The sequence below is a fragment of the Pteropus vampyrus genome, unplaced genomic scaffold (assembly GCF_000151845.1).
Source record: "Pteropus vampyrus isolate Shadow unplaced genomic scaffold, Pvam_2.0 Scaffold109, whole genome shotgun sequence".
Taxonomy (NCBI): domain Eukaryota; kingdom Metazoa; phylum Chordata; class Mammalia; order Chiroptera; family Pteropodidae; genus Pteropus; species Pteropus vampyrus.
The window spans coordinates 5355163-5377424 of record NW_011888890.1 but is presented as its reverse complement, the minus strand read 5'-3'; the positions used below and the strand labels follow the sequence as shown (position 1 = coordinate 5377424).

The window sequence follows — 22262 nt, the reverse complement described above, 5'->3', positions numbered from 1 at the left end:
GGTCTACCGTGGCCACCACTATTTCCCTAGCTTCTAGGATGGCACTGACATTAATTAGGTAGATGTTCAGTCAATATTTGCTGGATGATTAGATAAATCTCCCTCTACTTCTGGAATTGCTGCTGCAATGAGAAATGTTTGCTCTCTCCCTCTTGCCTTCTTAATGAGTCCTGTTCACTTCTTCCTCTTTTCTTTCCAAACTCTTTGTTCTTCTCTTATTTCCTTTGCTTTTTTCCCTTTGATACATCGTTAGATCAGTTTATTGCATTTCATGGGCCTAATTTTATTTCAAAGAAGTATAAGTTTCTAAGAAGTTTATTGTTTTCACCATTCATTTACTTTACAAATTCAAACACCTTTAAAATAGCATCTGCCACATAATTTGTTTTATGTTGTGTTTGAGAAGGAAACTACAAAAGAAGAAGCTCTTTATTAAATTTCTATGGATTCTTGGATTCTCCTCTATAATTCTAGTAATTTCTCCTTCCTTATGGAATTTCAAGATTTATATCTTTTTCATTATAACAACAATTTTATTAGTAGTAGCAACATTTAACAAATAAGTAAACTTGATACCTTAAATACAAAAGTAAGAATAATACTTGCCGAGTGGGCCTGTAATTGAACTGAAGGATTATTTAACCGCAGGGCTTCGGACAGCTTAGAACAGCAGATCCCCACACCTGATAAGTAACTCCTTTGAGGCTTTTTCAAGATAAAACTTTCAGAATCCTATAATAAGATATCTAAAAATGACACTATACTTATAATGTGATACCTGCCTAATTTGCTGTTAGAAAGACAGGAAAATTTACCCATGGTAAAGTCACTTTTGCTGTTTTCACTTTATAGCCAGCATATTTATGTTACATTCATTCAGATTGGTTGGAGCTTATCCTGGGTGCGTTTCTCCTGCCTTTCTGAAAAACAATTTTCCTTCCTCATTTCCCCCCTCAGTAGCTATTGTGACATCCTGATGCCATCTCTCCTTTTTCTTTATCAGTCTGGCTCAGACAGTGGGAGGTGAACAGGTAGCTTCAGTGACCTGAATTCCAGGACATTTTTATTGTAAAAGCCTCACAAATAAGTAGCAATATCTATGTTTTTTTCACCATCTTTCCTGTACCATAGATCATGGGTTTAAAAAATTTTTTTTATTAACAGCAGAACCCTACTGATAAAGGAATTCCCACTGAGAAGGGTAAATAATTTTTTTAAGCTGTTAAAACTATTGAGTTCACTCATGTCAGATCCTTTATCAATGTACTGATTCAATTGTCTTCCTCTAGACCAGTGAAAAAAATAAAGACCCCACTCACAAATACAACAAAACTAAAAGGTACCAAGGATTAATCCAAAGGAAATGTTGAAGAACTTTATAGCAAAACAATAAATAATCATTTCTGAAGAACATAGAAGATCTAAATAAGTGTTGATATATTATAAAGATATCGGTTCTCCCCAAATTAAACTCTAAATGCAACTCAATTGTAATTGAAATCCCAAAAAGATATTCATGGGACTTTATAACTTGATTTGTAAATTTATATATAATAAGCAAGCAGAGCAAAGACACTTTTCACAGAGAAGAACAAAAAGAGAAAATATGTGCACCAGAGATCGAGATGTATAAAAGAGCAGCTTTTATTTTTTATTTTTTTGGTGCAACTTTGATTTTATTTTTATTTATTTTTATTTTTATTTTTTTATTTTTTATTTTTTTAATTACATTTATTGAGGTAATATTCATTAATACAATTATATAATTTTCAGGTGTACATTATAATTTGACATTTGTGTGTTTACCACCTAAAGCCCAATTTCCTTCAGCTACCATATATTTGATCTCCTTTACCAACTTCACCCTCCCCCTAAACCCTATATTTGACCCTCTTTACCATGTCTACCTTCTCCCTCTTCCCCTACCCCTTACCTTCTGGTAACCACTAGTCTATAGTCCATATCCATGAGTCTCTATTTGTCCTGTTCCTTATATGTGGGTTTATATCCCACATATAAGTGATATCATGTGATTTTTCCACTTTTTCTGTCTGGCTTATTTCGCTTAGCATGATTACCTTGAGGTCCATCCATGTTGTCACAAATGGCTGTCTTTCATCTCTTTTTATGGCTGAGTAATATTCCATTGTATATATGTACCACAGCTTCTTTAGCCAATCATCTATCATAGGACACTCGGTTGCTTCCATGTCCTGGCCACCGTGAATAAAGCTGCTATGAACATCAGTGTGCAAATATCTTTACGGATATGAGTTTTCAAGTCTTTGGTGTAAATACCCAGTAGAGGGATTGCTAGGTCATATGATAGATCAATTCTTAGTCTTTTGAGGAACTTTCATACTGTTTTCCATAGTGGCTGTACCAATTTGCAGTCCCACCAGCAGTGTATGAGAGTTCCTATTTCTCCACATCCTCTCCAGAATTTGTTATTACTTGTCCTGTTGATTATAGCTATTCTAACAGGTGCGAGGTGTGAGATGTATCTCATTGTGGTTTTGATTTGCATTTCCCTAATAGCTAGCAATGTAGAGTATCTTTTCATATATTTGTTGGCCATTTGTATGTCCTCTAGGGAGAAGTGTCTGTTCAGATCCTCTGATCATTTTTTGATTGGATCATTTGGGATTTTTTGTTGTTGTTGTTATTGAGTCGTATGATTTTTTTGTATATTTTGGATATTAGGTTCTTATCAGAGGCGTAGCTTGCAAATATATTTTCCTATTCGGATGGTTGTCTCTTTACCTTGTTGACAGTTTCTTTCACTGCACAGAAGCTTTTTAGTTTGATGTAGTCCCATTCATTTATTTTAGTTTTCACTTCCCTTGCCTTTGAGGTCAAATTCATAAAATCCTCTTTAAGTCCAAGGTCCTTGAGTTTAGTTCCTATATTTTCTTCTATGCATTTTATTGTTTCAGGTAAAAGAGCAACTTTTAGATGCTCTGGTTGAAGTGTTTAGCAGGAAAAAGAAGAGGCTGGACCAGAAGCAGCTGGGACCTCCCAAGAGGTGGCTCCTAAGAAGTAGGAATAGAATCTGTTAACTACTCTTGGTGAAGCACTCTGTGGGGAAGGAGAGGGACTTCTTGGAGGGCTAGCATCACATATTTAAAGGAACAAGGTCCTCATTCCTGAAGGAGCGAAAGTACACATTTGTGAATGCAACTTCACATTATGATAGGTGTAGATTAATAAACCAAAATGGAAAACCAGGCTGGTGCTCATACAGTGCTGAGCATGGTGACAGGCATAGAGTAAACCCTCAATGCTGATGAACTCTGCTCGCCAGTTATTGAAGAAAGTCATCTTTAGTGTGATGCTGAAGGAGGGTCATCTGGGAAGTATTCCTAGAGAAAGTGAGCTTTGAGAGCGGTTCTTGTAAGAAGTGAAGAGTATGGGCAGGCAGAGAAAAAGGTGTGGGAATTCAAGGCATTGGAACTGGTGGGCTCAGGGAGATCCAAAACTACTTTTTTTTTTTTTTTTTTGCCCAACCAAAATCGGGACTTTTTTGAGATGAGCAGGCATGTGGCTGTTTGCCTATTGAACTAACTTTCTAGCAATCTCTTTTGCATTTGGTGATTGTGTGTGTGTGTGTGTGTGTGTGTGTGTGTGTGTGTGTGTGTGTGTAGTGTGTATGTGTGTGATTTAAGTGTAGGAAATCAGAGGGCTTCAAGAGATGGTGAAGAGGAAAAATAAGAGAGTAAAATTTTTTTAAGTTCTACTCTGTGTTCCATGCCTGACAGTCATCTTGTAATTTTCTCACCAGTAGCTGTGGGAATTACTGTGTGTTTTACCTCTGAGGAAACTGAGATCCAGAGAGTGGCATTACTTGCTCATAGTCAACTAGTTTCTCAGCTCACCTTCAGAGCCTGAATGCTTTCCACACACACAGGACTCCCATCTATAACCACGCATGTCCATCCTCTGTGCATAGCCATACATGTCTCCATTTTGTAAAATCATTCCAGTTCTTTAACATACACATTTAGTGTTAACTTGAAGGTGACACTAGGATTAAACTTACACTTGCTTGCTGGGTTTCTTTTTTTTCCTCACCAAACAGCAGAACTTGTTATTTCCCCAGCTTCTATTTTTAAAAACAGCTTCAATATGAGCTTTTATAAATTGTCATTTGATCCCAGAAGAAAGTCATTTTCATGCCTATTTTATTCAAAATGAGGAGAAGTTGTCCCTGAAAGGCAGTATTGTAACCTTTCTTTCTATTCCAAATCATAGATCAGTTTAAATTAGGAAGAAAGATGTTGCACGTAGCCTCAGCTGGTGAGTGAATAGGCAACAGGAGTGAAAATCTTTACTGGAGAATAATAAAATCCAATCCACTGGCTGTGTTTTTAATAAGATGACAGTAGTTTAAATGCCTGGATAGAGGAAAGAAGGCTATTAATGCCTCTCACAGAGCAAATGCAGGGACAAGTTAAATAGCTCCTCTCTTTGGAGAATACTAAAGCATTACTCTCAGATTTGAACATCAAAGATGATCGAAATTGAATCTCTCTTTGTGTTGTACACATTATAAATAAATTTCACTTGGGGCATGAAGGAACTGTGAATGCTTTTACTGAAATAAATGCTTTTGAGTATGGGAATGGGTTTCTCTTCTCTCTCTCTCTCTCTCTCTCTCTCTCTCTCTCTCTCTCTCTCTCTCTCTCTCTCTCTCTCATTTACTTTAAAGCAAAGGCCACAAAGACATGTGGCCAAAAATTGATTTTGATGGTATATGAGTATAAACATAGCACAAAAGAGGGAAAAAAGAAGCATCCATAAAGTTACAGCTCCATCTTTGTTCTCTTGAACTTATCACATGCAGACTGAGTTCCCAAAGATAGAAAGCAGTTGTCACAAGTACCAAAGATTGGGGGCAATCATTGAAGGTGAAAAAGCATTTTTATTTTACCAGCAACTGCCCATTCAAGTGTATGTTGATATATAAATATCATCTGTGAGACGAGAGCATTTGAAGGTGTTTCTCCCAAATGAAACCCTAAAGACACCCTTGTTTATTGAATAAATATGAAGGGTCTCTCTTAACAGAGTGCAAGTTGAACGATTCACATTCAATTATGAGACAGTTTCTCCTGAGAGTAGCCAAAGTTCTTCCTAATTTGACTCTTGCATCTGGGATTTGCACCTATGGATGTTGACCATGTTGTAAACACAAACTCCCAAGCTGCTGTCAGGGTTCATTTCTCTCTCAACCTTACAATACCAGATCCACCAAATCTGACCTCTTCACCTAAGCCATTAAAAAGAATTCCCTCACTCACGCCAAAGTGTCCTTTACAGGTTGTCTCAGGGCTCAGATGACACTGCGATACGTAAACACACATGCACCCACACACACACACATTCATACACACTTGTAAAAAGTCGAGCAGCATTGTTTTTTATATAAAGCCTATGGGTCTACTTCAGATTGGTTTCTTGTTGCTCATGGATTGCATATTCATTCATTCACAAAATACATTCCTACTGCAAGCTGATGTGAGTAGTCAGCTCACTGGGAACCCCATCATACCTAATAAGTCTCTTGGGGATGATTAGCCAGTGCTTGCCCCAGACTAGTTAACTTCTTAAAATCCAGGTTAAATGCTGTCATTGAATCCGAGTTTCAGAAATGCAGTTGCAGTAACCTATGTGGCTACTACTGTAGTGGTGATTTCTCTCTGATGCCCAAGAACTGAATCCAGGGGGCAAGAACTGAATCCCGAATAACCAAAAGTAAATGCAGCTCTGCTTCAATTCTAACACCTTAAGGCCAGAACAACCATCATTGGCAGTACTTAATCTCATTCCAGAAAACTATTTATGATGAAACTTCACCTCTGCCATTTCTGAAAAAAATTTTATTCAGTTATTCATTTTTTTTCCATGCATCCCATTTCCATCCATAACACAATAGATCATGCAGAGTTTCCTGTCTAGGAAAAGGTACTTTTCTTGACCTCAGGACTGTTCCCCATCTTTTTCATGCTAGTGAAGATTAGAAGGAGAGGCTCTGAGCCTTGGAGCTTAAAGGTAGCATTATGCAATATGCCTATTTAGATAGGCTCTCTTCCCTGCTGGATGCATTCATGGTGGCCTCTTCCCACCAAACTCATGGGAAGAGGAAAGAGGTATAGTTATTAGGCAGATACACTGTGAAGCTGGTCATCTTGATTCAGATCTTGGCTCTGCCACCTAATAGCTGTGTGGCCTTGGGCAGTTAGCTTCTCTCTAACCCAGCTTCCCCTTTCATAAAACAGGGAAGAAGATATAGTATGTATCTCTTAGAGCTGTTAAGTGTATTCGGTGGAGTACTATTAATAGAGCACATAGAACAGTCCTGGCACATGTATATAGGTATTTGCCAAGTAAGTTGCTTTCAGTTATTTTTTCTTGTAACCATGATATTTTTAGGCAATTTTCAGTGGTTCAGTAGTAAGTCATTGAAGTATCTTGTCTATATTTTCTCTTGAAAAAAAGCCTATTAGCCACGTGCCAATTTTTTAGATCCTGCTATACTTGTCTATAAGATAACACGGGAACTAATCTTTTTGGCAATCTGGCTTTCAATTGAGGAAAGGTTATCCTGAAACTGTATAATTATAGTTTCTGTATTTACAAAGTTCTCCTGTCCTTTGTGCAATGAGAAGAAAATCAAAGTGACATGGTACTTAACTCATTTCCTGCCAAAAGTCTCAACTTCATTTGGCATCCATAGTTGTAAGATGTTGGGCAGACTTAAAAAATATCCTCTTCCCACATATTGATAAAAAATTGGAAAAGCATTTACTGTACTAATTTTTCGATCCTGCCAAAATATTCTTTGGCCACTATTTATATACTTGGGAGTTATAAGGCCCTGCCTTCTCCCTACATCATCATCAGTCCACTGGCAGGTATTTGCTATTTAATCTAAGGTGCATAATGGACTATTTGTGAAACATCTTAATCTTCTAGCCTATCTTTGCATCCTGGATTTTAAACTCACTTGTATAGTCCCACTTTATGCAATATGGTATTTAAGTGGGAGTAACGGTAAATGGATTTCCACTTAAAACAAATGTAATTTAGAGGATTGCATGAACATTTGTTCTACTTTAAATTTGATCCTGTAAGTACTTCACAGTTTTCAGTGATTGTTTCTATTATGGTAGGGATCCACGTAGTCAGTGAAATGACATCCTGGACAATACTCAAGAATACATAATTATAAAAATAGTTTTTACTTTGAATCACTTCCACATCAGTGGCATTAATTTCCTTTCTGTCTTCCAGTTTTTTCCCCCAATTGCATTCTGTTCTCAAATTCTCCTGCTTTCTCACACTTCTCTCTTTATCTCTTGCCCTTCTCCCACCCCCACCCTTGGATGGCTAGAGTTTTTTTCTTTTTTTCTCTTTCTTTTTTTTCCATTTTATTGTTTTTCCTCTCCTCCCCTAGGATACTTTCCCTGTATGCTTTTCTGATATTATTTGATGCTCAGTGCATTAGAGGGTGAAATTCAGCTGTGCTGACCCAATGGTTGAATATAATTTAGCACTGATTCTATCGGCCTGGCAGAAGCCACTATATCCAGCCAGGCCACAAGATGGGATTCAGGAGAACATCCAAGTTGTTCTATAGCCAGCATGCAGCATCCTTTCTGTGCACCAGTGTTTTTTTTTACCTCTCCATTTCTAAGATATTGCCGCCATTTTGTCTTCTGTGTGCTGAAGACTCTCCTGATGGTGCTTTTGCGTGATAGAAATTCTCCTGCTTTACAGAAGCAGGAAAGGTGATTCTAAGAATTGCGGTTACATACATTTTCCCTTCACATGCTCTCTCCCCACAGAAATGCTGAAGACAGAATATTTGAAACTGCAGAGTTAGAACACTAAAATGGAAGGGATCATAGGCATCAGTACCAAAGGCAACTAGGCTAAGAAGATTAATACAGCACTATTAAATAGAGATTTAATTCAATTCAGCAGCATTTAATCACCTGCAGAGTGGCAAGAACTCTGCTAGGTGCTGGAATTAACAAAATGAGTACTTGATCCTTTGCCCTAAAGGGCAGAAAGCAAATAGGTGAAGGTACATTTAATGAGCACACACAACAGAAGTGTGTACTTGGAACAGACACACAGGAGGAAGTGACTTACACTAGGGATGGGAGATATTCAGGAATGCTGCCTGCAGGAGGGAACCTCAAAACTGGCTTCTAAGTGATTAAATAAATAAGGATATCTAATAAAATTCCAGCACGAAAAGGCAATATGTATAGTATATAGAGGTGTATTTTCAGTTTGCATTTTGAAAGGCTAACACTGGTGATGATATAAAAGATAAGTGACAGGTGCTGGGAGTAGACAGTAGGTGATAAGAAAGATTAGGAAACAAGAGTTCAAATGTGACTGTTGCAGTAGCCAGGGCAAGGCCTGTAAGCAAGGCCTGTAAGCAAGGCCTGGGCAATGGGAATGGACCAGAAAAGAAAGAATTGAGTATATTTCAGTGTGGAACTGATAGGGCTTCATGACTAGTTGGGTTGTGAGTGTGGCTTATAGAAGCAACAGCATCACTTTAGGCCCTGCCCTGTGGATCTTATGTCACGTGTACTATAACTAAGCTCACATTTCTATGAAATAAGACAGTAGGCCTATCTGTATGCACCACCTCGTAAGTTCTTCAAAAAAAGGGGGCAGGGGAAAAGGATAAAATATTTTGCCACTTTTAAGACTAAGTAATATATGTGCTTGTATTCCCCACCCCAAAATGGTAAGACTTAATCAGAAAGTACCTCTACTTGATTTTGCAGACATAATCTTTCAATTTATAGAGACACAAAAATATGCCCAAGATGTTAGAAGATGTCGTTAGTGAAAATGTTAGCTTCCTAACCTTCTACCCCCACAAAATAACTATTAAGAACATGTTTTAGAAACTTTAGAAGGACTCAAACAGATTTCCTAAAATAAGAAATAAATTCCTAATGTTGCATGGATAGTATCTGATCTTCTATGTTCTTTGCTTATTCAAACCATTTTCTTCCACCATGTGTGACAATATCATTTTCTCCCTTGAAACTCCAGCTGAAAAAGAAGAGACCAGAAAAAAATATTGAGTATCCATCCAGAATTCTCAATTAATGCCCATGGAGGCAATAATAATGACAACTGGAATAACTAACATTTACTGAATACTTACTATGTGCCAGAAGCCATCTAAACATTTTATATAGATTAACTCATTCAATTTTTACATCAATCCTATGATTTTATTATATTATAATATTATTATATTATAACCTCTTCTATTATGACCATTTCACAGATAAGGACACTGAAAGCGAGAGTAGTTAAACAATTTCTCCAAGGACATAGGGTAATAATTCACAGAGTCAGGTTCAAATTCAGATTTCTTGGACCCTAGAACTCACTCTCTTAACCACTGGACAATACCACTTACCCAAACAGCTGGAGTCCTTTTTGAACTTTCCTTTTGAAAGTCAAAACTTAAAGATCTTTATATTATCTCTTTCCCTCAGTTGTACATTGTTTAAACAATGTAAGTAGTCTCCATGTACCTGATGTCAGATAGTACAAAAGAATATGACATTCATAGACTTCCTTCAGCATAATGTAATTAGTCATTATTTTTGTCATTCTCCTCTTTTAACCTGTATCTCCTCCAATATAAACTTGTTAAAAGAATGTTAGAACAAGGTTCTAATCCTGAATGGTCGTTTGTTGTGATTTATTATGTCAGCCTGGCCACTGAGTGGCTTTGGCCCAGTTATAGAATGATGTCTGATGTATATTGAACACTTTTAGTGTTCTAGGCATTGCATAAAGCCCCTTACAACAACACAGTAAAGATGTACCAGAATTAGCCCCATTTTACAGATGAGGAAACTAAGGTTTGAAAGGCCGAATATCTTACTACAAAGTCACACGGCTTATAATTAAAATCTGGATTAAAATGGCCATCTGGCTCCCAAACTTAGGCCGTGCTACAAAATCTCCTTATTCATTATCATGGTGATAAGGTCTCCAATACTAGGTTCACACCAACTTTGTGAAGATCAGAAGAATTAAATCTATGGGAGCTTCTTGATTTATTTGAACAAAAACCAGTAGATGCTTTAAAGCCATTAATAATACCTACCATATATTTAATGCATATTATGTGCCAATTATGTGTTAAGTACTTGTAATTCTCACCATAATCTTATAAAACAAACTATTATTGTTCCCATTTTTCAAAAGCATGGGAACTGTAAGAGAGAATAAGTGATTTGCTGAAGGTCTCATGACTAGTAAGTGGCAGTCCCAATTGTCGAGTTAAGGTCTGTAGGACTCTACCAAACTACAGATGATAGAGCTGTCATGCCATATTGTAACTTTCTTTCCTCCAATGGGAGAAAGAACATTTTGACAACGTATTGGTGTTTAAAATTATCTTAAGATTGTTATTGAGGTTTTTCGTCACACAATTAAAAGGATACATGTAAAAGCTCAGGAAATCTTTTTTAAACCACACTGTTTTGGTTGCTCATTGTTTTTCTTTTAAAATCCTTTCCAGAAATCTGCTTGTTCTATCCTGTACTCCCCCAACCCCTCACCCCAGTCCACCTCAAAAGGAAAGCAACAGAACAGCACACTCACGTCCCATTTTTCCTGCTTGATCATCCAGAGCATGTAAATTACAGTGAAATATGGCCTGAGTCAGCTCCTCACAGGACAGAAATCAGTAACCATTGATATTGCTAAGCAACACCACAGAGGAGCAAGGCTGCAAATTAGGTGACAAGTTTGTATGAAGCCACAGTGTCTGGGGACTCACTTGGGCATTTCATTATGAACCATCTGGATGATCCACAGTAATAACCACACATTACTGTTCACTGTTCAAGGGTGATAATTCCCATATAATTATATGGCACCTCCCTCTGTGATCCTAACATACATTACAGAACCTTGCACTGTATTTTACATAATCCAGATATTTCCCTTTGAGATAATTGGGAACAGTTTCACCTAATGGGCAACTTCCATTCCTCCCCAAAATAAGACTTAAACATATAAAGTCACTCTGTGAGCTTGTGCGATGGCACAGCTAGCTAGGCAAAAAACACGCATAAAGGACAGAATTAATCATGGGATGATGCAAGTCCATCAGCCTGACATGGGCTTTACCTTCATGGTCTTAGAGGAGGCTGAGATGATGAAACTCAGTCCTTTCTGAAGGCAGGGATGAGCAGACTGCAGTACCTACACCAAATGAGGTATGTAAGGAGCAAGAAAGTGAGCTAGAGTCCCTGACCGTCTGGGGAAATGTTACCTAGCAAGGACCCCTCCCAGTTCCAACAACCTAGCTGGTCTCATTGGTTCATTCATTCATTCAGCTAATATTTATAAGAAAATCGGACTAAGCAACCTGATTTTAAACCAAAGGTTGGGTGGCTCTGTAGTGTAGTGGTTAGTACATCTGCTTTACACACAGAAGGTCCTGGGTTCCTGCCCCAGGTGGAGCCACGGACCATACCCCGGGTGCGCCAGGCCCCCAGGTGTGCCAGGCTCCCCGAGCGTGCTGGGGTGCCAGGCCACTGGGGCGCACGAGTGCACACTGTGAGCGTGTGGGAGGTGATGCCCCGCCTTCAGAGATCCAGTTCTGAAGGGGAAAACAACAACATCCATAGGTCAGGAGTGGAAGTGGGGGGTGTAATTAAAGAGAGAAAAAAATAATAATAAATAAACCAAAAGTTACAAATTGATAAGCCAAATATGACCCAGAGTAGTTTGTTTTGTTTTGTTTTTTAATTTAGAATTAGTTGCCAACATTTAAAAATCAGAAGTTTTCACATGAAAATCTAAATATCTGGCTTCACTTGAATAATCAGATCTATCAATACTGCTTCTGTAGCCCCTCATGGAGCTGGAGCTGAGTGACTGCTGCCTTTTTTAAGCAACACTGTCCAGTTTTCCATAATTACCACCACTCTATTATTTTCTCCAGCCCGCTTTCCTCACCTGCATACCTGGCCCCTGTGGTTCACTGGTGCTTTGTCAAAATGCCTACTATGTTCCAGGCTCTGAGCCAAATGGATCCGAGGATTTTTCTGACTCCTGATTTGACCTCTGATGTAGCATCAGTATTTCCTGGGGGCTGGGGCCTCAGAATGATATCAGAAGATAGATATAAACAAGGAAATACATGTGGAGAGTGGAGACAAAAATAGCAGCAATAACAAATCAGTGTGTCTGAGTTTGCAGGAAGCTTGAAAAGGAAGAGTGAATGTTTCACAAAGAGGCTAGATTTGGAGGGCATGAAAATCAGGTGATAAATTTCTAAGAGGTAGTCGTGTGTGTATGTTCATAAATCCTACTTGAAACTCAATAGCTGATGGATTACTTACAAATTCAGCCTTTTATTTTCATTCGCAAAGTTTTTGCCTTGCTTCCAAAAGCCTAAGTGAGAGATTTTAATCTCATAGAAGAAAAAGAAGTACTCATAAGCATAGATTTGGAAGAGTTGAAAGTGAAAAGAACTCCATAGGACAAAATCATTTCTGGTAACACCTTGTGTCTGACATACTTGTGTTACCACATGTTGAGTACAGCTGTCCCTGGGCAAACACGCACACACTTAGGAGCCTCTTAGAGAAGTTTAACACACTAGCATCAATCCCCCACAGAATGTTAAGCAGAGCTTCTGCGATGAGTCAGTACTTCAAAAGCTTTTTTTTGAGTGAGATTTTGAATTTGAAGGTTAATATATTCCTTTCCTTCTGACTTGAGTAAAAAGTGAGGATTTGTGGTTGTTCCTTCATTTATTTTCAATCTCTTAATTTTTTTTTTAAGTTAAAAAATTATTTGCCTTGGCATAAACATTTGACATTAAAAAAAATGACCGAAGAAAGTCTTTTAAGAGAAAGCAATTAATTTTGATAGTCCATGCATTTTGACATGAAATCAAACAAAAAGCTTGAGATTGGGCTGTTTTAGAAAATATCTAACTCATAATTCATGTTTATTTTGATGGAAATTTTTCACATGAGAAAACAAGAAAAATGATTAATCCAGACACTCTGCAAGAAACTTAAAAATTGCATAGATCCACATATATAAATGCCGTGTTTGTAGGAATTGGGGTAAGAAGTTATAAACACTCACCTCTCATACTATCCACTTATAAAACTTCGAAACAAACATTTTTACCCAATAATTAAGAACAAAAACAAAAACGATTTCTGGCTAAAATGTTAATGCTGCAACACAAGGTTCTGGAAGTTAGCCAGGGCAACTTTTCACTAGACTAAAAGTTTTTCTTTTGACAGTCTTCTTTGTGTTTAAGGGAAGAAGTCTAGGGGGTATGTTGACTTGCACATGCCGAGAATAGACATCAACACTGGTGCCCACCCACAGAGAGAGAGTGTGGATAGGAATTAACTACCTTGTGCTGGGCTGAGTTAGATGTTGAGCCTGTAGCAGAAAATGAAGAGGGGTAGCAATTATTAAGGATGTCTGTGCCACCCCTATGGAAAGTGCTCTATAAACATGCTCTTATCTGATCCTCCGAAAACACTCCTGAGAATAGATATGTATTGCTCTTCTCCCCATTTGAAAGACAAAGAACTGAGTCTCAGAAAGGATCACCCAGCCTAAAAGTAGTAGAGCTAAACTGTGAATTAACTGTCTTGTCTGTCTCACTGACGAGCACTCTTAACCTTGATAGTGATGTTATGGTGTCAACAGTCGAGAGGCCTTAGGCATCAGTGTCTGTCTTCCTGACTTCAGCAAGTCCAGGGAAGTACAACAAACCAAAGCTTCCTAAACCTCACTGTCATTTGGGAGCTATGCATGTGTATACTTTATTAAGAAATATGAGGAGAGCACGTAATATGAGGAAGGCACTATTTTGTTCTGTTGGGAGAGGTCTAGAAAGGAATAGCTCTCTACCTCCAACATATGGACAGCATAGTTGGAGAGACAGGCTTGTGTGCAAATATTAAAAGGCACCAAGCTGGAACACTGATGTTCAGATGAATGAAGGGTCCACTTTTCACATTCTGCTTTCATGGTTGTGGTCTATGTTTTGACATGCCACAGAGCTAGAGTAGAAGGGCAGGACTAATGAAAAAATTTTTTTCTAAATACTGTTCCTGACATGGAAGAAAATTTCGTTGCTGAACAGCAAATATCTCTATAAAACCTTTACAAATAGTGTTGAATTTGTTTTAACAAACCGTGTTAAAATACCAAGTTCTCTAAAAGCTCTGTTCCATGTCCCATGGGTTCTCCTTTACTCTTCTTGGTGGTGCTTGCAATAATGAAGCTGCCCACTATTGATTGCTTAGTGGGTGCCATTATCTCATCTACTCTTTACCACAACTTTCTGTGGGAGATTCAATCATGCCCCTTTATAGCTGAGGGCACGGAGGCTCAGAAAGGTGAAACAACTTGCTCAAAGTCACACAGCTAATGAGTGGCAGATTTGGGGTTCAAACCCACACCTTGGCTTCAAAGCCCATGTTTTTAACTTCCATTTACTGTTGAAAATAATTCTTCCACGGATGTGATATAATCCAGTATCTGTATAAACCTCTTTGATAAGTAATAGATAACTTTACCAAGAAACTACTATCTGTATTGAGAAAGCCTTAATTGTTAGGTATTCATGTGCAGTTCAAACCAATACCAAAAATAAAGCAGCTAATTAAAAAATAAATAAACAAGTTAATCATATTTTTCCATCAGTCACTTAAGTAATAAATGCTTATTCTCATTTATTTTGCTGCCTCTACTTTTCATTCTAATGAAATGATCTCAGCATAAATGCTTCTATTGACTTTCCACTTCATTTGTCAGAATTTTGAGGCCCAAATGTGAGAAGTCATTTGTCTGCTGCTCTTGTCTGGGGAAATTTGGTGAAAAAAGGGTTGAGAATACAACTGGCCTCAAAATTGGAGCTGAGGAAGTCAATGTTGGAAGGAAAAATCTGTGTCCACATCCTTCTTCAGAAAAAAAAAAATTAGGAGCCCAAAATACTAGTTCTTACTCACAGATTCTTTGGGACCGAAGATAAGACCCTTCCCTTGATTTGTCAGTTATAAAGTATGAATGAGAACTCAGAGGTACCTTAAAGCCAGGTAGTGATGTTGCTGACAAGACTTGGAAGGAAGCAGACTGAGGAATGACAAAAGGTTCCACCATCCTAGAGATCTGGGAGTTTGGAAGCCTGTGGTCCTAGCTGTCCAAAAGGCAGAAAAGCAAGTGTGGTGACCAAGGTAGGCAGGAGTCACGCACGATCAGCTTACAGACTCATCTCAAACTACTGGGCTCTGGAACTTTTTTCTTAGGCTATGTGGGTTTCTTAGAGAAATATTATAGAGAAGAGGCACCAAGGGTACCCAAGATGATTTTCATTAATCTCTCTCCTGATCCTGGCTGACTCTTACTCAGTTGATATAATGGATATTACTAGGTAGTATTCAACGGCACTTTCTCGAACTCCCTCACTTCCTCCCTCCTATCCCAAGGAAACTTAGTTTGGTTTAGGACCAGTTTGAACCTTACTCCAATGATGCTAAAGTTGCCTTCGTTGTTCTCCATGGGGAGTATGTGACTGGAGGCCATGGCTCCACGGAGGTGAATTTTCACTCACACCTCTCAGGCCACAGTGACTGAGGCTACTTTCCATGAGGCATCCATAGGCTATAGGACATCAAGGTGCATGGTGTGCTCTGATTCATGTGTGCATGTTGTGTTCGTCCTAGTCTCATGTCACACCCCTCTTTCTGCACCCTCCTGAAGCCCTTAAAGCTGCTACCCTTGACTACTTGAAAGCACTGGAGTGCTGAGGTCACCATCTCACCACCCATTGCTGTCGGTGGTAAAGTCCACATTCTAGAAGGCTGGATGTCTTCCCATTCTTCTCTGCCTTCTCTTCAGTAAGCAACAAACACAGTGTCCTTCACTTGGGCAGATATTGTTCCCTTGCCTTCCTTCCTCACTGTGCTTCGCATCACTATGCGACCCATTGTTATTCAGCCTTTTACTCCTCTTATTCCTTCTCTTCAACCATCTTTAGCCTCATTTTCCGTATGTTCCATCCAGTTCTTGTCCCTCTGTCCCATTCGCCATCCAAGGAAAAAATTAAGAAACAACCTAGACATTGTCACAGCAGTAAGAACGTCTGAGCTTTGCCAGACATTAACAGTTCCAATTTTGACTATGTGAAAATAAAATAATTAAAGAATATGATTGCATTTATTTATACCTGGCTCCACAAGAGACAAAGCAAAGTGTAATCACATCTGCCGCAAGCAGATGTTTAACAATTTGGGATTAATAAATGAAAACAGGTGTGGGCAAACAGAGAGATTACACCTAAAAAGATTCGTAAAAATGCAATGGTGCATCTTCACTGTGTAGAATGTGTTTTACATCAACTTTGCCAACATAGAACCATCCACATTCTGTTTCCTGAGCAAATAATAGAGAATAAGCCAGCCTCTTATTCTGTTGCTTTACCTCAGGGAAGGAGTGCAGATTACGAAAATATTAGTTGGCTGATATAATTCATCATCTTACTGCAAGACTACACACACACACACACACACACACACACACACACACAGAGCACGCATACATTATGTGTAAAGCCACCATGAACATGCGTTTAATATTTATGAAAGTATATCATTTAAGAATTCCAAATTTGTGCAATGTCATATATATAATAGACTACTCTTCCTAAAATATCAGAAAAACTTATATTCCCCTGAAGGCAATCCCCAGAAGTCATTTAAAAAAATCTTTCTTGTTATTTACATAAAATTTAATTTCTTGTTGAAGCACTCGCATCTTTGTCATGCATCTAACAAAATTGAGAGTAGGCAGGTTTTTGCAGAAACATAAAGATGAGGTGATTTTTCTCCCCAAGGTATAATTTTGTATTGGTATGTCAAAATAGCTTTAGATAAAAATTTAAGCACATGGAAAAAGCATATATATAGAATGTATAATATAAATATAAAATAGAAAAATATTTTTTATTGTGTTTTAAGCTAGAACCTTCATCTTGCACGTGAAACTCACCAATTACTAGTTGATTCATATGTGAATTTTCTGTGACCACCTAAGTTAATGAGCCATGGAAGCATTCTGCGGAACCACAGGAACATCTCTTGAGTTTAATTAATTTCTTGAAGTTTATTGAGAGAGTGTTGTTACTATAAGAAAAAAATAATTTTGACCTGCTCACAATGTTGCTTAAAACAATCTGGAATTTTCAGATGAACAAAAATAAAGTTTCTATCTTCGAATTGAAGTAAAAAAAAAAAAGACAGAAATGGTGCATCCCCACCTCCTCTCTCCCCCACCCAAGCTGCGACTCCCACCAGCTGACTCAGAACAGCTCGCTTTCTGCCAGTGGTTTCCATTACAGCCAAGTCCTTTGGTGATCAGCACACAGGAGGGGCTGCTGGTCACCTCCTGCCTCCTGCAGTCTCCAAGCAGCAGGTGATGCCTTGGTCTGGGAGTTGTGGCTGCTGTCACCTGTCTCAGCCAGGTGATCCTCCCTGGGAATATGCCTCTTTTCTTCCAGAGCACTCTGAACCTTTCACAGCTCCTCCCATATGCCGCACCTGTAGTATTCAGTGTTTTCTGTCAAAACTGGGATGAAAATTTAAAGGGAAGTCGAGAACCTGGTTTTTCATTTTGGGTTTTCCCAGGTAGCTTTCTTTAATCTCTAGGAAGTGATTCTGTTGCAGAAGAGCTGTGAAATGAACTTCCGGCCTGCTGAACTTGGCAAAGAATCCAGTGTCTTCAAGCTTCAGTGGGCCTGGACATTGTCCTCATTCAGCCCTTTCTCTTGGAGTGTCATCTCTATAAAAATTATAGGGCTAGGTTAGACCTGGTATGAAGCTATCTTTGCCAAGTATTCTGTTTCATCAGATGTTAAAATCACTGTGTCCTGTTCTGTAATGCAGGGCACATCTTACCCCCTGTGGAATAATATATTTTAGTGATTTCTGAAAATGGGCTGCGAAAGCTGTCTGCCACATGGCCCATGTTTGCACATCTCTGTACAGTTACGATTGCGGAATTTGACAGTATAACTCTGAATCTGATTAATTAAGAATGTGTAAAAACAAAGTTCTTGCATTACAGCTCGTTCCTTATCTTTGTGTCTTTTACTATGATGTTGTAGAACTTGGATCATATGGAAAACTAAAATATTATGACACAATGACTGAAGAAGGTAAGAATGATTTTAGAATTGTATGCATTGGCTTTTTTTCATTTATGGTGTCTGTTGCTTGCCCATTTTTAAAAAATTTTTTCTTTTTCCTCTTTGCATGACTTCAGTGACATTGTGTGATTTTTTATTTTCTCTGCATTTTTGTCTAGTTTTTGCCATCGTGTTCATTTGGAATTGGAGACGTGCAATACCATGGGTAATCATGTTATTCCATTCAAATGATCCAAACCATATCAACTGTGTAACACACCCAGAGAAATGGTGTCAGCAATGTAAATACAAGAAAGAATACACCCACTGTGTCAGCATTATTTCTTCCACATGCTCACAACATATAGAAACACATCCAACCAATACTCTTCTAATAATATGCCCTTACTTTCAGAGGTGGATGATGTATGTTCTGGTGATATGCTGATTTATGCAAAGGAATGAGCGATCTAAAGTAACTCTTAGACTCCAAGCCAGCTAGAGTCCTGTTTCTACTGCAGGGCTGTAGGCTCATGTCCTCAGCTCCCACAATCCCTATCGACTCATCTCAGAGTGTTACTCTGAGAGGCGGAGTCACCATTCCAGCCAATAAAATTTTATGTACTGAGGTTCACACTCTGTGAGATTGGATATATCATTTTAACCACTTCCCCTGAGTAAATGAAATCTGAAAGGGATTTATTTTAAAATATATTTACTAATGAATCTCAGGCACTATCCCAGAGCACAACCTTGCCTCAGTCAGAATCACTTTTCTGAAATAAGTTCACCATGGAACAGCAATTCGAAACTTTTGCATTCTTATAAAGGGAGTTGTCCTATTGCCTTATCACCCTCTCTCACCCAATTTGGGGTTTTTACATGATTTTTATACTGATATTGACAAGAAACCAAAAGGAACCCTGAAAGGGGAATCAGTTAATTTTACCCTTCGACATGAGCAATACTCCCAAATGTGTTGCATATCTTGTTTTCAGCTTCTAGTATTTCTAAGTTGCCTTAGCTTGCCGAAGATCTCCTAGTTGCTTTGCATGCAAGAAGCAGAATATCTGACAGCCCTTGGTAAGAAGAAGCCCCCTCTTGGCCCCTCCCCACTCTGGCTTCTACACAACACCCAGACCCTTCCCTGCTGCTATTCCTGTGCTGTTAATTAACCTCTGTGTTGTTTCCTAAAGCAGCAGTCTTTAGGATTAAGATCTCAGACTGGCCCTGCTGTATGTAGCCCAAGGCCCTCCCAACGATTCAGGAAAATACAGTGAGACCCCCAAGGGCAGAAAGATACCTATGGGAATATTTGTCATACCACCAAGAGACTAGAAAGAGCAACCCACACTTTAAAGGAGGCCTCTGCCACAGCTGTTATTTTTATTCCATGTCTTCGGACTACTTCGATTTTTATTGGTGATTGGCGTAAGAAGCCAAAGCTTGGGACTCAATGACTTTACAATTTTGTAACTCCTCCTGGCATCTCCCCAGCCCCTAGCCTTGATTTCAAATTCAGCTCCCCAGGTGGGTTTGTTAGCTGGCCTGTCACCATCCTTCACTTTCTTTACTCCATCCTGTCCTTTCCCTTCCACCCTTAGCTTCCCAATCAAAGGGCAGATTCTGCCTCCCTTTTGCCTCAGTTGCCCCATTTCTCCTGTACTCTATTTCTTTCTTTCCTCTTTCCACATCCGCTTGAGCAAGTGTTGCCACCCAAGTACTCTCTTTTTCTTCCTCTCTACACCAGGCAATTCAAGATCACGTGAAGATGCAAAAAAGCTACTTCCAATTTGATGATTACACTTGATAATGGCTGGCCCTTAGCAAAACTGTGAGATTGTGTTTGAGGGCGGAGGGGTCTCATTGGTCAGCTTAAACATTTCTTATCCTTCTCTTGACTTTCCTATGCATTTTCATGCATAACCCTTTGTGTCCTGTTCTGAGCTGAACATTTATCCCATTACAGTAATAACTAATAGTAATTAAGGCAGTATTTTGGAAGGGTGTTCTATGAAATACTAGTTTCATATGATGTCACTAGGAATTTTATAACAACCAAGAAAAAAAAAAAGAATGCAAGATTGATTTTCTAGTTAAATAAGTGGGAGAGCTTCTAAATTAAGTTAAATTAAGTTAAACAGGTAACTTGTTGGAGCCTTCGATATAATACTGTACGCTGCAGCATATAGTAAATCGTAAAAACAGATGGAGTGTGCAATATTTCCCAGACTTCTTTGGTCAAAGAACCCATCTTTCCATGGAGCCTCTGTGGGGCTGTGCTGTAAATGCTGATTGAGGTGTTATCTTTCACCTGGAATAGGAACCTCCCAAAGATTAGTCTTCTGAACATATAGCAGTTCCTCTCAGGTACCCATAGAAAGTGTATTTTGGAACACAATGTCTCCATCTAGCAACATCAGTCCACACCCTTTGGCAGTTGCCTCCATGACAAGCCAGTCCTGGCTTAAATCTAATTCTTGGATTCCATCCAAAAGACTTAACCTAGCTCAGTAACCTCAGACCCAGCAACAGCCATGTGTGACTTCTTCAAACTCTCAAGGGCCTCCTCCTCCCATTGAAAATAATAATAATAACTGTGATTTATGTCACTTCCATGTTGTACAATTTAAGTATAATTATAAGAAGTAAAATAAGATGAAGATATTTTGGACAATAGTAGACTAGCTAGCCTTTGGAAAATACCCCCTCCATTTAAGCATTTCTTTTCAAATTTTTAGAAATGTGACTAGCCCTTGAACAAAGCTTTGTTGTAATTGCCCATGTGACTAGTCATTACCTGTAACTATTTACAGGGAATTCTTTGGATTTTGTATGATGTCAGCTACTTGCAATGAGCCCTATTCTTTTTCCCTAAAGTGTATAAAATGGAAAGATGAATTATATATGCCATCCTCATCCTAAGAGAAATTGAGCGATGATTTCCTAAATATAGAAAATTGTCCTGCATATATTCAATTTGTTATTTTGGCACCTACTATATGCAAGTTATTCTGCTTTGGGGAAGGAAACACGAGGCTTAAAAGGTGGGCAGTTTGCTCCCATGGAACATATAGATGGGGGAGAAATAAAACAGCAATCATGGAGCTACCAGGAAGAAAGTAGTAGAAGTATTCAGAATAAGATAACAGACTACGGGAGAAGGAACGATTGCTTTCAATTGGCAGAGTGGGGTGCGCGGGGGGCAGGTGGGGGTAGATTTGTGGAGAAAGTGATCTTTGGACTGGGCCCCAAAGATCAGCAAACATGGAGTAAATTAGGGAAGGAGAAGTGGTAAGTTCCAACCCAAGGCCAATGGAGGGATGAAAGGATGGGGGCACATTGACCTTTATTAAGTGCCTCCCACCTGCCCGGTACAGTGCTGTAGGCTTTATATATTTTATGTCATTTAATCCTATAGTGATCCCACAAGGTAAATGTTATTGAAGATGAGAAAACCAAATCTCAAAGAAGTATTTTATTAAGATGAGGAAACTAAGACTCAGAAAAGCACTGTAATTTGCTCTGGGAGTCAGGGGTAGCAAGTTGTGATACAGGACCTGAACTCAGGACTGTGGCACGGCCAAGCCTTGCCCTCTCAGCTTCAACTGTGGTTTGCTGTACAAGGTGGTATGAGGAACTAGACTCTTCAAATTGGCTACGGTACAGGGAATGGGAAGAAAGGCTTGATGGAGACCAAATCATGAGAAAGGTTGGGACCACAGACTAAGAATAAGGGCATCATAGACTGAATAACGATGAGCTACTGAATAAAACATGAACACCTACTTGAGCACTTTACCATAAAAAGTTTATTTTAATAAAACAACATATGCACTCTTGGACACTGAACAAAACCATGACATTTTTACAAAATTTGTTCTTGCTCTTAGGGTCCTGTCCCTCCCTCTCTTGTCTTCAGGTGCCCCAGAACCTAAACTGGAGCTGTTCCCTGGGCCACACCCAACCTCCTCTCCCACCTCAAGCCACTCAGAATTGTATCTACTCCTTCCTTCATTCCCTAATGCAAAGT

At 38.8% G+C, this 22262-nt stretch overlaps 1 protein-coding gene across 1 annotated transcript in view; it reads left to right on the top strand.

The window, feature by feature from the left end:
- SLC24A2 (solute carrier family 24 member 2) overlaps positions 1–22262 on the top strand; it is a 216844-nt gene that overhangs the window by 140943 nt on the left and 53639 nt on the right. The window contains exon 5 of the mRNA XM_023533734.1: positions 18209–18259. Coding sequence (XP_023389502.1) covers positions 18209–18259 — 51 coding nt within the window. The remainder of the gene's footprint in view (positions 1–18208; positions 18260–22262) is intronic.